Genomic DNA, 16,939 nt, shown 5'->3' with positions numbered 1-16,939 from the left:
GTTGGTAAAGTAACTTAGAGGTAAAGTGCTTTTAAAAAGCAAGAGTACTAATATAAATTTTATTTTTCCAGTATTTGGTAGGAAGTTAACTACTTGGCTTAAAAATATTTACATTGGTAAACTTGGGTTAATTATTTAGACTTTAAGAAAAATGTGTTTATTGATATTGCAAAAAAAATTCTGCTTTCCATTGTTTAATTCATGGTTTCCATGGTTTAATTCAATTCCATAGGAATTGAATTAAAATATTTTTACCTTTAATTTTGGTTAAGCCTACCTATGTTGTTATTCACATTTCTGGATGGTTAGACCAGTAAAGCATACATAGAGAATGTTTATTAGAGATATATTATACATTTGGGGTTCTAGGAAAAGGAAAGCTATCTACTTTTATCTCATTTCTGCCTTTATCAATAGTGTCAAAGTATAGTACAATTGGTTTTTATTTGATAAGCTAAGCTCACTTTAAAAAGTGAATTAAAGTTAGGAGTTTTTTAATTGACAGTGTTTTAAATATTATATTTTAACCCAAAACTAAATATATATTGATATGTTTTTCCTTTGATGTAGGGCCAAACCTTGGTTCTTTTTGTATGAGTCATTTGATTAGAATTCTACCTAGTCTTTCTCACATAACTAGAATCCTACCTGGTCTTTCACCACACTATATTCTATCATCTATAGTTTCCAATTTTGCTTTCTTTAAAGTGGAGGAAGAATTAATTAAAAGACATTTGTAAGTGAATCAGACTGTAACTTGTTATATTTTTAGGGGACCTCCTACCATATTTTATAACAATTTTGAGTGCTTCTAATTGGACAGCAAAATGTTCACGACTTACTCATTGAGCTGGTTCAAAACATATAACTTAGTTTTTGGATAAAAACTTTGCATTTGCTTATTTCATCATGTTCATAATCTATAATAAAATTACACAATTAAAATTACAAGCACAGTTAGCTAAATTAGCATAAATAAGTTTGAATAAAAACACAACTGACTCTTGATAAATAGACAATATATATAGTGAGCAAAAATATACAGGCATACCTAGCAGTAGACTGTTATCTGCCAGAGTTCAGTGTCCTGTGGTTATTATTAATAGTTCATTTTATAGAAAGCATTGGTTAGTGAACATCTATTTTATGATGACAGCAAACAATTATATTAATACTCTGCCATTAATAGTCTCTGAAATGTCTAGATTTTAAAGCATACTATTTAGTAAGTTAACTTTGTGTCTGTGTTTATATAATATAAAAAAATTAAACAACTTCCAATAATGCACTGGATTAGTTTAGCTATAATAACCAAATAAACAAGTTTTATAGCTTTTACTCAATATGTCATTTCTAAGGATGCTCATGGAAACCATTTAGCTGAAGAACTGGGGGCTTCTAAAGTACGTGAAGCTCATTTAGAAGCAAGAATGCAAGCAGAAATCAAGAAATTGTCAGCAGAAGTAGAATCTCTCAAAGAAGCTTATCATATGGAGGTAAAGAAAAATTTAATTTGTTTTGATAGTGCCCACTAAAGTAGGTTGACCTATCTGGACAAAATTTTGAGTCCAGCTCTTAAGTGTTCATTATTGAGTAATACATTGTGGTCTTCATTTATGGTAGCCTAAACATACAGCTTTCACTTTAATATACTGTGGGGTTAAGAGCTTGAATTCCTGAGCCAGGCAACCTGATTCTAAACCCTAGCTCACCACGGAGCCACCTGTATTACCTTGGGTAAGTTACTTAACCTCTGTCTAAAATGGATATAATAATAGTATCTTCCTCATAGAACTGTGGTGAATATTAAATGAATTAATATATAAGTTATAAAATAGCATTTGTAAAAGATTAACTGGAAATATTTAATAACTGATATAAACCATTTCATGTGATGTAAATCTATAATGCTTTGCAATTTTCAACATTTCTTCTTATAATAACTTAGCTAGAGAGATAATACTAGAGCCTTTTTATCTATCAGCATGTCTTGAGCCTTCATAGAAATGGGCAGTATTATTAACTAGAATAGCATTTTTCATCTTTTTAAAAACTACATTTAAAGATATTACCAAAATCTTTGTATATGATTTAAATAAATTACTTATGTTTAGTGCTAATAAAGCATTTTTTCTAATATGGCAAGGGTTGTAAATATTTATGTTAAACTCCATTCAAGGGGGTTTGGTGACATTTTTGTGGGTGATTGGTAGGGCTTGTGGGGACCATGTCTTGCTTAAATACATTTAGAATCATATCTCTTTGAAAGCATTGTGCCTGCCAAACAAAACATATTTACAAGCTGAATCTAATCCTAAGGCTAAGAATTTGCAACCTTTGATCTTTAGGGACAAACGTGAACAAATGCTGTTGGACTCAGCATAATTATATAATTGTTATTAACAGCTCAACTTAGTAACTATCAGTAATAATTAGGTGCTCTCAAGTGTTTGCCCTTAGCTACTCATTACACTTCATTATATGGCCTCTGTTCTGTTTTTAAGTATAATTATCCAATTTTTTCTTTTAGTTTTATAAGCCACCTGAAATTATAAATAGATTGTACATAAAATAAATTGTAAAATTAGTTCAGTATTGCTATCTTTTTTAAAAAGAGATGGGGTCTGTGTTGCTCAGACTGGCCTCAAATTCCAGAGCTCAGATAACCCTCCCCTGTCAGCCTCTAAGTAGCTGGGGGTAAAAGCACATGCCGACCAGGCACAGTGGCTCACACCTGTAATCCCAGCGCTTTGGGAGGCCAAGGCAGGTGGATCACTTGAGGTCAGGAGTTCGAGACCAGCCTGACCAACATGGCAGAACCCCATCTCTACTAAAAATACAAAAATTAGATGGGTGTGGTGGCGCATGCCTGTAATCCCAGCTACTCAGGAGGCTAAGGCAGGAGAATTGCTTGAACCTGGGAGGCAGAGGTTGCAGTGAGCCGAGATCGCACCATTGCAGTCAAGCCTGCGTGACAAGAGTGAAACTCCGTCTCAAAAAAAAAAAAGTACATGCCACTGCATTTTAATATTTAATATTACTATTTAATATTTGATACTAATATTTTGTCTATAATATTGAAGTATATATTTTTACCTGTTTGCAAGTTGACAAATTTACTTTTAAAATATATATGTTGTTTGAATATAAAAATGAGAGGATATGGTATTAAAGTAATAGAGAGCTAGAAAAGACGATCAATAATTTTTAGCAGTTTTTTAAATTATATTTTAAAAGTATTTTTTCTTTCTTTTTTTTTTATACTTTAAGTTCTGGAGTACATGTGCAGAACATGCAGTTTTGTTACATAGGTATACACATGCCATGGTGGTTTGCTGTACCCATCAACCTGTCACCTACATTAGGTATTTCTCCTAACATTATCCCTCCCCTAATCCCCCACCACCCAACAGGCCCCGGTGTGTGATGTTCCCCTCCCTTGTTCTATGTGTTCTCATTGTTTAACTCCCACTTATGAATGAGAACATGCGGTGTTTGGTTTTCTGTTCTTGTGATAGTTTGCTGAGAATGATGGTTTCCAGCTTCATCCATGTCCCTGCAAAGGACATGAACTCATCCTTTTTTATGGCTGCATAGTATTCCATGGTGTATATGTGCCACATTTTCTTTATCCAGTCTATTATTGATGGACATTTGGGTTGGTTCCAAGTCTTTGTTATTGTGAATAGTGCCGCAATAAACATACGTGTGTGTCTTTATAGTAGAATGATTTATAATCCTTTGGGTATATACCCAGTAGTGGGATGGCTGGGTCAAATGGTATTTCTAGTTCAAGATCAACAGTATTTTTTAATATATAGGTTTCCAAATTGTCAGAAAATCACTTAATAATTATGCAAAACTCCTGACTTTTTGGAGGAGAATGAGATTGTTTTAACCTTTAATTATGAAAAATTTAAATATATTTAAAAATAGAATAGTATAAATAGTATACATCCTCTTATATTTATTTTTGAACATTAATAATTATCAATGCATAGCCAATTTATTTCATCCATAAATACATTGGTCATTTTCTTTATCTAAAAGAGAATACTTTTGAGAATGAAAAGGAATGCTATAGTAATTACATGAGGGTACCAGGCAGAAAACCCAGACAGTCCTAAGCATTCTCGGAAGTGTGTCAACATACCTTTAACCTTTGAAAGCACAATGCTTTCAAAGAGATATGATTCTAAATGTATTTAAGCAAGACATGGTCCCCACAAGCCCCACCAATCTAAGCAAGACATGGTCCCCACAAGCCCCACCAATCACCCACAAAAATGTTACCAAATTCCCTTGAATGGAGTTTAACATAAATGTTAAACCCATTCCCAATCCATCCCCCATATTCACATATTATTTGAAGCAAATTTTAGACATAATTATTTCATCTGTAAATAATTATGTAGACATAATTATTTCATCTGTAAATAATTATGTAGACATAATTATTCTATATTCAGTAAGTATCTTGTATTAGTCCATTTTCACACTGCTATAAAGAAATACCTGAGATTGGATAATTTATAAAGAAAAGAGGTTTAATTAACTCACAGTTTCACATGGCTGGGGACACCTCGGGAAACTTACAATCATGGCAGAAGGTTAAGGGAAAGCAAGGCATGTCTTACATGGCAGCAGGAGAGAGAGAGTGTGTGGAAATGCTACACTTGTAATCCATCAGATCTCATGAGAATGAATTTACTAGCATGAGAACAGCTTGGGGGAACCACCCCCATGATCCAATCAGCTCCCACCAGGTACCTTCCTCCACACGTGAGGATTACAATTCGAGATGAGATTTGGGTGGGGACACAGAGCCAAGCCATATCATTCCATATCATATCATTCCAACCCTGGCCCCTCCCAGATCTCATGTCCTTCTCACATTTCAAAACACAATCATGCCTTCCCAACAGAACCCCAAAGTCTTAACTCATTCCAGCATTAACCCAAAAGTCCAAGTCCAAAGTCTTATCTGAGACAAGCCTTCCATCTATGAGCCTATAAAATAAAAAACAAGTTAGTTACTTCCAAGATACAATGTGGGTACAGGCATTGGGTAAATGCTCTCCTTCCACATGGGAAAAATTGGCCAAAACAAAGAGGCTGCAAGGCCCATGCAAATCTGAAACCCAGTGGAGCAGTCATTAAATGTTAAAGCTCCAAAATAATCTCCTTTGAGTCCATGTCTCACATCCAAGGTACGCTGATGCAAGGCGTGGACTCCCAAAGTTTTGGGCAGCTCCACCCCTGTGGCTCTGCAGGGTACAGCCCCTGTGGCTGTTTTGATGGGCTGGCGTTGAGTGCCTGGGGCTTTTCCAGGTGCATGGTGCAAGCTGTTGGTGGATCTACCATTCTGGGGTCTGGAGAATGGTAGATCCGGACCCCAGATTGGACTCTGTGTGGGGGCTCCAACCTCACATTTCTCCTCTGTACTGCCTTAGTAGGGGTTCTCCATAAGGGCTCCACCTCCACAGCAGACTTCTGCTTGGACTTCCAGGCATTTCCACACATCCTCTGAAATCTAGGCAGAGCCTCCCAAAGCTCAACTCTTGTCTTCTGTGCACCTGCAGACTTAATACCACATGAAAGCTGCCAAGGTGTGGGGCTTGCACCTTGTGAAGCAATGGTCTGAGCTGTACCTTCATCCCTTTTAGCCATGGGTGGAGCTGAAGCAACTGCAATACAGGTCACCCCGTCTTGAGGCTGCACAGAGCAGTGGGGCTCTGAGCCTGGCCCACAAAACCATTTTTTCCTCCTAGATATCCAGGCCTGTGATGGGAGGGGCTTCCTTGAAGATCTGGAGGGGCTTTCCTTGAAAATGGCCTGGAGACATTTTCTCCATTGTCTTGGCAATATTTAGCTCCTCATTACTTAAGAAAATTTCTGCAGCCAGCTTGAATTTCTCCCCATAAAATGGGTTTTATGGATTTCTGCAGCCAGCTTGAATTTCTCCCCATAAAATGGGTTTTATGGTGAAGCTGCACATGGCGAAGCTGCAAATTTTTTTTAACTTTTATGCTCTTCTTCCCTTTTAAACATAAGTTCCAATTTCAGATAATCTCTTTGTGAATGCATGTGACTGTACACTTTCACAAAAGCCAGATCACCTCTTGAATCCTTAAAAATTTCTTCTCTCAGAGACCCTAAATCATCTCTCTGAGCTTCAAAGTTCCACAGATCTCTAGGGTGGGGGCAAAATGCCACTGGTCTCTTTGCTAAAACATAGCAAGATACTCTAGTTTCCAGTAAGTTTCTCATCTCCATCTGAGACCACCTGAGCTTGCACTTCATTGTCCATATCACTATCAGCATTTTGGTCAAAACCATTTGACAAATCTGTAGGAAGTTCCAAACTTTCTCACATCTTCCTGTCTTCTGATTCCTCCAAACTGTTCTAACCTCTGCCCATTACCCAGTTCCAAAGTCACTTCCACATTTTCAGGTTATCTTTATAGTAGTACCCCACTATTCTGATACCAGTTTTCTGTTATTAGTCCATTTTCACACTGCTATAAAAACTGAGTCAATTAAACCTCTTTTCCTTATAAATTACACAGTCTTAGGGCTGGTGTGAGTGCCTGAGGCTTTTCCAGGTGAAGGTGCAAGGGCTGTCACTGGATCTACCATTCTGGGGTCTGGAGAATGGTGACAATTGCAGGGCAATTTATAAAGAAAAGAGGTTGAATTGACTCACAGTTCCACGTGGCTGGGGAGGCCTCAGGAAAATTACAATTCTTACAATTATGGCAGAAGGGGAAGCAAGTCATGTCTTACATGGTGGTGGGAGACAGAGAGCAAGAGGGGAAGTGTCACACTTTTAAATGATCAGATCTCATGAGAACTCACTATCATCAGAACAGCATGGGTGAAACCATCCGCATGACCCAATTACCTCCCACCAGGTTGCTCCTTCGACATATGGGAATTACAATTCAAGATGAAGCCTGGGTGGGGATACGGAACCAAAGCATAGCATAGCTCTAAAAGATAAGGGCTATTTTTTGGAACAGAACCACAATACCATTATCACACCTAAAAACTGACAGTGACTCCTTAATATCATCAAATATCCAATAATTGTTCACATTTCCCCAATTGTCTCAAAAATGTCTTTATAGTTTATTTGTTCAAATCAGTACCCAAATAGAGTCCATTGTATTTGGTTAATTAAGTTCTTAAGTAAATTGAAGATTATGGATTCCTTTTCTCCCTTTTTCCTCTAGTATTCGTTGAGAAATCAGATGTTTGTAACTATAAACAGAATTTACTTTTTTTAAAGAAAAAGTAAATAAAAGTAGAAAGGATTAGACTGTTGTTGAATCCAGTTTCATTCTATTTTTTTATTTTTTTTATTTTCCAATTCTGGGGCTATATAGATGATTTCACATCAAGAGAACCATGCAAAGTGGAAGATTTCTGCTGACTCTCAAAAGACTTCTGTTCAGCAACTAAATGAACAGTTAGAGAAGGCAAAACTGGAATTAGAAGAAGCTCAGGATACTGTAAGCAATTTGCATCAAGTCCAAGATAGGAATGAAGTAATTGAAGCTGCAAATGAAGCATTACCTACTAAAGTAAGTAAACATTTAAAAGTAATAAAGCATATCTATGAAAACGTAAATGTCTGACTTATTTACCTGTCTTTGTAGTTTATAGAGGACTATATGACCAAATATTGGCCTGTTTGAATAAAAAGCATTTTATTTAGAAGATGTTGAATTTAAGAAATTATTAAGATGATGTACATCTTATTACCATAGAAGATATAATTTATAAATGCTCAAATATAAACTCATCTAATCATAATGTTTAGAGGGTTTTATACTTGATGTACCTAAAAAAAACTAGAAGCATTTTTCAAAATCAGCAAAGTTCGTTCAAAATCGTAAAGTAGGCTGGGCGTGGTGGCTCACTCCTGTATTCCCAGCACTTCAGGAGGCCGAGGTGGGCAGATCACTTGAGGTCAACAAGGGCAAAGACAATTTTTTGAGAGCCATGAAGGCATTATTATATTATGGCTCACTACAATTACGTTCACAACAGTGACCTTCTTTGAGTCTTAAGAAAAAGTTGAATTAATTTAATGTATTCAGTGTACTATATTTAATCATAAAAGTTATGTGTTTAACTGTAAGTTAAATAAAATCCTATTTATATGAGATAGCACATATCAATTATGGCTAGATAATGCAGAAGAGGAAAAAGAAAAAGACTGCAGCTGTGTACAGTCCTATTCTGTGCCAACTCTACAACTGTTTTGTTAATTATGATTTTAAGAATGTGAATGTAGGATTTACAACAAAAAATTGGCACTCTAGCCACTTAAAAATCATATAAATCGGGGATGGGTTCCAAGATGGCCAAATAGGAACAGCTCCGGTCTGCAGCTCCCAGCGTGGTCAACGCTGAAGACGGGTGATTTCTGCATTTCCAACTGAGGTCCCTGGTTCATCTCACTGGGACTGGTTGGACAGTGGGTGCAGCCCACGTAGGGTGAGCCGAAGCAGGGCGGGGCATCACCTCACCCAGAAAGCACAAGGGGTTGGAGGATTTCCCTTTCCTAGCCAAGGGAAGCCGTGACAGACGGTACCTGGAAAATCGGGACACTCCTGCCCTAATACTGTGCTTTTCCAACCATCTTACAAGTGGCACATCAGGAGATTATATCCTGCGCCTGGCTTGGTGGGTCCCACGCCCACAGAGCCTTGCTCACTGCTAGAGCATCAGTCCGAGATCGAACTGCAAGGTGGCAGCCTGGGCTGGGGGAGGGGCATCTGCCATTGCTGAGGCTTGAGTAGGTAAAGCAGCTGGGAAGCTCGAACTGGGTGGAGCCCACCGCAGCTCAACGAGGCCTGCCTGCCTCTCTAGACTCCTCTGGGGGCAGGGCATAGCTGAACAAAAGGCAGCAGAAACTTCTGCAGACTTAAATGTCCCTGTCTGACAGCTCTGAAGAGAGCAGTGGTTCTCCCAGCATGGAGTTTGAGCTCTGAGAACGGACAGACTGCCTCCTCAAGTGGGTCCCTGACCCCTGTGTAGCCTCACTGGGAAACCCCTGCCAGTAGGGGCCGACTGACACTTTATACAGCTGGGTGCCCCTCTGAGATGAAGCTTCCAGAAGAAGGATCAGGCAGCAATATTTGCTATTCTGCAACCTCCGCTGGTGATACCCAGGCAAACAGGGTCTGGAGTGGACCTGCAGAAAACTCCAACAGACCTGCAGCTGAGGGACCTGACTGTTAGAAGGAAAACTAACAAACAGAAAGGAATAGTATCAACATCAACAGAAAGGACCTCCACACCAAAACCCCATCTGTAGGTCACCATCATCAAAAACTGAAGTTAGATAAAACCACAAAGATGGGGAGAAACCAGAGAAGAAAAGCTGAAAATTCCAAAAACCAGAGTGCCTCTTCTCCTCCAAAGGATCGCAGCCCCTCACCAGCAATGGAATAAAGCTGAACGGGGAATGACTTTGATGAGTTGACAGAAATAGGCTTCAGAAGGTCGGTAATAACAAACGTCTCCAAGCTAAAGGAGGATGTTTGAACCCATTGCAAGGAATCTAAAAACCTTGAAAAAAGGTTAGATGAATGGCTAACTAGAATAAACAGTGTAGAGAAGACCTTAAATGACCTGATGGAGCTAAAAACCATGGCACGAGAACTGTGTGACACATGCACAAGCTTCAGTAGCCGAATTGATCAACTGGAAGAAAGGGTATCAGTGATTGAAGATCAAATGAATGAAATAAGGTGAGAAGAGAAGTTTAGAGAAAAAAGAGTAAAAAGAAACAAAGCCTGCAAGAAATATGGGTCTATGTGAAAAGACCAAATCTACATCTGATTGGTGTACCTGAAAGCGATGGGGAGAATGGAACCAAGTTGGAAAACACTCTTCAGGATATTATCCAGGAGAACTTCCCCAAGCTAGCAAGGCAGGCCAACATTCAAATTCAGGAAATACAGAGAACAACACAAATATACTCCTCGAGAAGAGCAACCCCAAGACACATAATTGTCAGATTTACCAATGTTGAAATGAAGGAAAAAATGTTAAGGGCAGCCAGAGAGAAAGGTTGGGTTACCCATAAAGGGAAGCCCATCAGACTAACAGCAGATCTCTTGGCAGAAACTCTACAAGCCAGAAGAGAGTGGGGGCCAATATTCAACATTCATAAAGAAAAGAATTTTCAACTCAGAATTTCATATCCAGCCAAACTAAGCTTCATAAGTGAAGGAGAAATAAAATCCTTTGCAGACAAGCAAATCCTGAGAGATTCTGTCACCACTAGGCCTGTCTTAAAAGAACTCCTGAAGGAAGCACTAAACATGGAAAGGAACAACTGGTACCAGCCACTGCAAAAACATGCCAAATTGTAAAGAACATCAGTGCTAGGAAGAAAGTGCATCAACTAACGAGCAAAATAACCAGCTAACATCATAATGATAGGATCAAATTCACACATAACAATATTAACCTTAAATGGAAATGGGCTAAATGCCCCAATTAAAAGACACAGACTGGCAAATTGGATAAAGATTCCAAACCCATCAGTGTGCTGTATTCAGGAGACCCGTCTCACATGCAGAGACACACATAGGCCCAAAATAAAGGGATGGAGGAAGATCTACCAAGCAAATGGAAAACAAAAAAAAAGCAAGGGTTGCAATCCTAGTCTCTGATAAAACAGACTTTAAACCAACAAAGATCAAAACAGACAAACAAGGCCATTACATAATGGTAAAGGGATCAATTCAACACGAAGAGCTAACTATCCTAAATATATATGCATCCAATACAGGAGCACCCAGATTCATAAGTCAAGTCCTTAGAGACTTACAAAGAGACTTAGACTCCCACACAATAATAATGGGAGACTTTAACACCCCACTGTCAACATTAGACAGATCAACGAGACAGAAAATTAACAAGGATATCCAGGACTTGAACTCAGCTCTACACCAAGCGGACCTAATAGACATCTACAGAACTCTCCACCCCAAATCAACAGAATATACATTCTTCTCAGCACCAAATTGCACTTATTCCAAAATTGACCACATAGTTGGAAATAAAGCACTCTTCAGCAAACGTAAAAGAATAGAAATCACCACAAACTGTCTCTCGGACAACAGTGAAATCAAATTAGAACTCAGGATTAAGAAACTCACTCAAAACCGCACACCTACGTGGAAACTGAACAACCTGCTCCTGAATGACTACTGGGTACATAACGAAATAAAGGCAGAAATGAAGATGTTCTTTGAAACCAATGAGAACAAAGACACAACATACCAGAATCTCTGGGACACATTTAAAGCAGTGTGTGGAGGGAAATTTATAGCACTAAATGCCCACAAGAGAAAGCAGGAAAGATCTAAAATCGACACCCTAACATCACAATTAAAAGAACTAGAGAAGCAAGAGCAAACAAATTCAAAAGCTCGCAGAAGGCAAGAAATAAGCAAGATCAGAGCAGAACTAAAGGAGATAGAGACACAAAAAACCCTTCAAAAAATCAATGAATCCAGGAGCTGGTTTTTAGAAAAGATCAACAAAATTGATAGACCACTAGCAAGACTAATAAAGAAGAAAAGAGAGAAGAATCAAATAGATGCAATAAAAAATGCCAAAGGGGATATCACCACTGATCCCATAGAAATACAAACTACCATCAGAGAATGCTATAAACACCTCTACACAAATAAACTAGAAAACCTAGAAGAAATGGATAAATTCCTCGACACACACACCCTCCCAAGACCAAACCAGGAAGAAGTTGAATCCCTGAGTAGACCAATAACAGGTTCTGAAATTGAGGCAGTAATTAATAGCCTGCCAACCAAAAAAAGTCCAGGATCAGACAGATTCATAGCTGAATTCTACCAGAGGTACAAAGAGGAGCTGGTACCATTCCTTCTGAAACTATTCCAATCAATAGAAAAAGAGGGAATCCTCCCTAACTCATTTTCTGAGGCCAGCATTATCCTGATACCAAAGCTTGGCAGAGACACAACAAAAAAAGAGAATTTTAGATCAATATCCCTGATGAACATCAATGCGAAAATCCTCAATAAAATACTGGCAAACTGAATCCAGCAGCACATCAAAAAGCTTATCCACCACAATTAAGTTGGCTTCATCCCCGGGATGCATGGCTGGTTCAACATACTCAAATCAATAAATGTAATCCATCACATAAACCGAACCAAAGACAAAAACCACATGATTATCTCAATAGATGCAGAACAGGCTTTCAACAAAATTCAACAGCCCTTCATGCTAAAAACTCTCAAACTAGGTATTGATGGGATATATCTAAAAATAATAAGAGCTATTTAAGACAAACCCACAGCCAATATCATACTGAATGGGCAAAAACTGGAAGCATTCCCCTTGAAAACTGGCACAAGACAGGGGTGCCCTCTCTCACCACTCCTATTCAACATAGTGTTGGAAGTTCTGGCCAGGGCAATCAGGCAGGAGAAAGAAAGTTGTATTCCATTAGGAAAAGAGGAAGTCAAATTGTCCCTCTTTGCAGATGACATGATTATATATTTAGAAAATCCCATCATCTCAGCCCCAAATCTCCTTAAGCTGATAACTTCGGCAAAGTCTCAGGATACAAAATCAATGTGCAAAAATCACAAGCATTCCTACACACCAATAACTGACCAACAGAGAGCCAAATCATGAGTGAACTTCCATTCACAATTGCTTCAAGAGAATTAAATACCTAGGAATCCAACTTACAAGGGATGTGAAGGATTTCCAGGGAGAACTACAAACCACTGCTCAATTAAATAAAAGAGGACACAAACAAATGGAAGAACATTCCATGCTCATGGATAGGAAGAATCAATATAATGAAAATGGCCATACTGTCCAAGGTAATTTATAGATTCAATGCCATCTCCATCAAGCTGCCAATGACATTCTTCACAGAATTGGAAAAAACTACCTAAAGTTCATATGGAACCAAAAAAGAGCCCACACAGCCAAGACAATCCTAAGCCAAAAGAAAAAAGCTGGAGGCATCATGCTACCTGACTTCAAACTATGCTACAAGGCTACCGTAACCAAAACAGCATGGTACTGGTACCAGAACAGAGATATAGACCAATGGAACAGAACAGATCCCTCAGAAATAACACCACACATCTACAACCATCTGATCTTTGACAAACCTGACAAAAACAAGAAATGGGGAAAGGATTCCCTATTTAATAAATGGTGCTGGAAAAACTGGCTAGCCATATGTAGAAAGTTGAAACTGGATCCCTTCCTTAGACCTTATACAAAAATTAATTCAAGATGGATTAAAGACTTAAATGTTAGACCTAAAACCATCAAAACCCTAGAAGAAAACCTAGACAGTACCATTCAGGACATAGGCATGGGCAAGGACTTCATGACTAAAACACCAAAAGCAATGGCAACAAAAACCAAAACAGACAAATGAGATCTAATTAAAGAGCTTCTGCACAGCAAAAGAAACTACCATCAGAGTGCAGGCAACCTACAGAATGGGAGAAAATTTTTGCAATCTACTCATCTGACAGAGGGCTAATACCCAGAATCTACAAAGAACTTAAACAAATTTACAAGAAAAAAAAAACCCCATCAAAAAGTGGGTGAAGGATATGAACAGACACTTCTCAAAAGAAGACATTTATGGCCGGGTGCGGTGGCTCACACTTGTAATCCCAGCACTTTGGGAGGCCGAGGCAGGCGGATCACGAGTTCAGGAGATCGAGACCACGGTGAAACCCTGTCTCTACTAAAAATACAAAAAAATTAGCCAGGCGTGGTGGCGGGCGCCTGTAGTCCCAGCTACTTGGAGAGGCTGAGGCAGGAGAATGGCGTGAACACGGGAGGCAGAGCTTGCAGTGAGCCGAGATTGCGCCACTGCACTCCAGCCTGGGCAACAGAGGCTCCGTCTCAAAAAAAAAAAAAAAGGAAGACATTTATGCAGCCAACAGACACGTGAAAAAATGTTCATCATCACTGGTCATCAGAGAAATGCAAATCAAAACCACAATGAGATACCATCTCACACCAGTTAGAATGGCGATCATTAAAAAGTCAGGCAACAACAGGTGCTGGAGAGGATGTGGAGAAATAGGAACACTTTTACACTGTTGGTGGGAGTGTAAACTAGTTCAACCATTATGGAAGACAGTGTGGCGATTCCTCAAGGATCTAGAACTAGAAATACCATTTGACCCAGCCATCCCATTACTGGGTATATACCCAAAGGATTATAAATCATGCTGCTATAAAGACACATGCACACGTATGTTTATTGCGGCACTATTCACAATAGCAAAGACTTGGAACCAACCCAAATGTCCATCAATGAGAGACTAGATTAAGAAAACGTGGCACATATACACCATGGAATACTATGCAGCCATCAAAAAGGATGAGTTTATGTCCTTTGTAGGGACATGGATGTAGCTGGAAACCATCATTCTGAGCAAACTATCGCAAGGACAAAAAACCAAACACTGCATGTTCTCACTCATAGGTGGGAATTGAACAATGAGAACACTTGGACACAGGGTGGGGAACATCACACACCGGGGCCTGTCGTGGGGTGGGGGGAGGGGGGAGCGAGAGCATTAAGAGAAATCCGTAATGTAAATGACGAGTTAATGGGTGCAGCACACCAACATGGCACATTTATACATATGTAACAAACCTGCACGTTGAGCACATGTACCCTAGAACTTAAAGTATTTTTAAAAATCATATAAATCAATTTTAGATGAAGTAGTAAAAAAAAAAAGGAAAGAACCGAAATATGCTTGTTAAACTTTTATTTTGTAATGCATTCTGTGGTTATGACAGTTTTAGTTATGAACACAGTATTTTTGAAAGCTACTTTAAGAATAGAAACTATCAGATTAAAACTGACAGGATTTAGAAATATATATCTTATGGATACCTTTAAGAAAAGGCAAATGTATTTGAAGAGGAGACTACTATACTTACATTATTAAGCTTTTGAAATTAAAATATCATCTCTTATTTTAGGCTTTTTGGTTTTTTAGTGTATGTAGTCTCATTCCTAGGATCCCAAAGTTCAATCAGAGGACCCAAATGAAGGACATGAAAAAAATCGAAATGAAAAGTTTATTTAACAAGGATTGATTTATTAAAAATTTATCACTTCTTTAGGTTTTTGAAAAATTTCTAATATACTAAAGCTTTCTTGTAATGAGAACACAAAAAGCAGAATAGCTTATCTATTTATTCCCTACTGGAAATTCTGAAAGGGGTCTTTTTGTGTCTATATGTGTTAGATTAACAAAAGATAGCGTACCTCTACACCTTTGCAGATAAATTTTTAGGTGTAAGATTTCAATCTTGAATAGAAATTGATATTATCATTAACACCAAAAATACATATATATAAGGAAAATCTAGTTTTAATGGAATTTCTTAGAATAAGCATATTTCAAATGAACTTGTGTAATTTTCCCAAAGTGAACCTATCTTAAGTAAAGGTTTTAAACAGAGCTTGGAAAACTCTCAAGAATTATAAACAGAATTCCTATACTGGAACAAAGGTTGACTTTCTGAAAGTCTATGATTTTCTAAGGAGTTCATTCATTTAACAAAAATGTATTGAGCACCTACTATGTACCAATTTTTCTGCAGGAATCAGAATTAACCAGATTACAGGCCAAAATTTCTGGACATGAAAAGGCAGAAGACATCAAGTTTCTGCAAGCCCCATTTACATCTCCAACAGAAATTATGCCTGATGTCCAAGATCCAAAATTTGCTAAACGTTTTCACACATCTTTTTCCACGTGTACAAAATTACGTTGCTCTATTAGTGCCAGTGATCTTACTTTCAAAACTCATGGTGACGAAGATCTTTCTGAAGAATTACTACAGGACTTAAAGAAAATGCAATTAGAACAGCCTTCAACATTAGAAGAAAGCCATAAGAACCTGACTTACACCCAGCCAGACTCATTTAAACCTCTCACGTATAACCTAGAAGATGATAGTTCTGAGAATAATGACTTTAGCACGCTTAGTGGGATGCTAAGATACATAAACAAAGAAGTAAGACTATTAAAAAAGCCTTCTACGCAAACAGATGCTGGTTTAAATCAGGTATGTATTTTATACACTGTAAGCTGTAATAATTTGTTTCCAAAGAATATCATTTTATTACTTGGAAGAAAATTCATATATTTAAATGAAAAACTACTAATATTTGAAAAAGGAAGATTTTACATTTTATGCATTAAGTAAACTCAATACCAAAAGACATTTTCTCTAGGTCATGGTGTGAGATAACAGGGGGAAAGAGAGAGGCAGAGGGAGGCGAACAGGAAGTAGAACGAAAAATAGGAGGATAGACATGAAAGTGCTTAAAAATAAAAAAATAAAAAAACTGAAAAAAAGAAAAATGGTAAGAAGAAATATGCAGTGAGAGGAATCCAGAGAAACTAGGTTCTGAGGTGAATGTTCTCATAACTTCGTCATAATTTACTGTTCACTTGGGCTCTATATGTAAAAATAAGTTATTGCTGGCTATCACTGATCTTTGGAAAGTTGATTTACTAATTAGCCATTATTTAAAAGCATGAATAAAGCCAACTGCCCTCATCCTTATAATTTTTCACCCTAAAATGTTTATGTTCATCTTTCCTTCTTTTGTCCCTTTTCTCTTTAAAAGAAAGATATATCCCTCTTCTTTTTTAGAGAGAACCTCTTGAACATGTACTTTCAAGCCTTTAATATGCTTGCCTGTTTTGCTTCTCTGCTTTCTGATTCAATCTGTATCTTCAGGCTTCTTTATTTCCCTCTTCCTTTCATTTCCAGACATCTTAAATTCATACCCACTCTAAGCTGGGTGCAGTGGCACATACCTGCAATCCCAGCTACCCAGGAGGCTGAGGCA

The 16,939-nt window shown here is 38.0% G+C and overlaps 1 protein-coding gene across 8 annotated transcripts in view; it reads left to right on the top strand.

The window, feature by feature from the left end:
* CCDC18 (coiled-coil domain containing 18) overlaps positions 1–16,939 on the top strand; it is a 100,443-nt gene that overhangs the window by 77,358 nt on the left and 6,146 nt on the right. For 7 of the 8 annotated variants that reach the window (XM_032155336.2, XM_058439569.1, XM_032155339.2 and 4 more), the window contains 3 exons: positions 1,359–1,496; positions 7,389–7,586; positions 15,679–16,146. In XM_032155336.2, the coding sequence (XP_032011227.1) occupies positions 1,359–1,496; positions 7,389–7,586; positions 15,679–16,146 (804 nt within the window). The remainder of the gene's footprint in view (positions 1–1,358; positions 1,497–7,388; positions 7,587–15,678; positions 16,147–16,939) is intronic. The other variant, XM_032155340.2, reaches the window with a different exon arrangement.

This window comes from Hylobates moloch, unplaced genomic scaffold, assembly GCF_009828535.3.
Source record: "Hylobates moloch isolate HMO894 unplaced genomic scaffold, HMol_V3 SCAFFOLD_5, whole genome shotgun sequence".
NCBI lineage: Eukaryota > Metazoa > Chordata > Mammalia > Primates > Hylobatidae > Hylobates > Hylobates moloch.
Note: the sequence above shows the minus strand (reverse complement) of the source record. Positions and strands in the feature narration are given on the sequence as shown.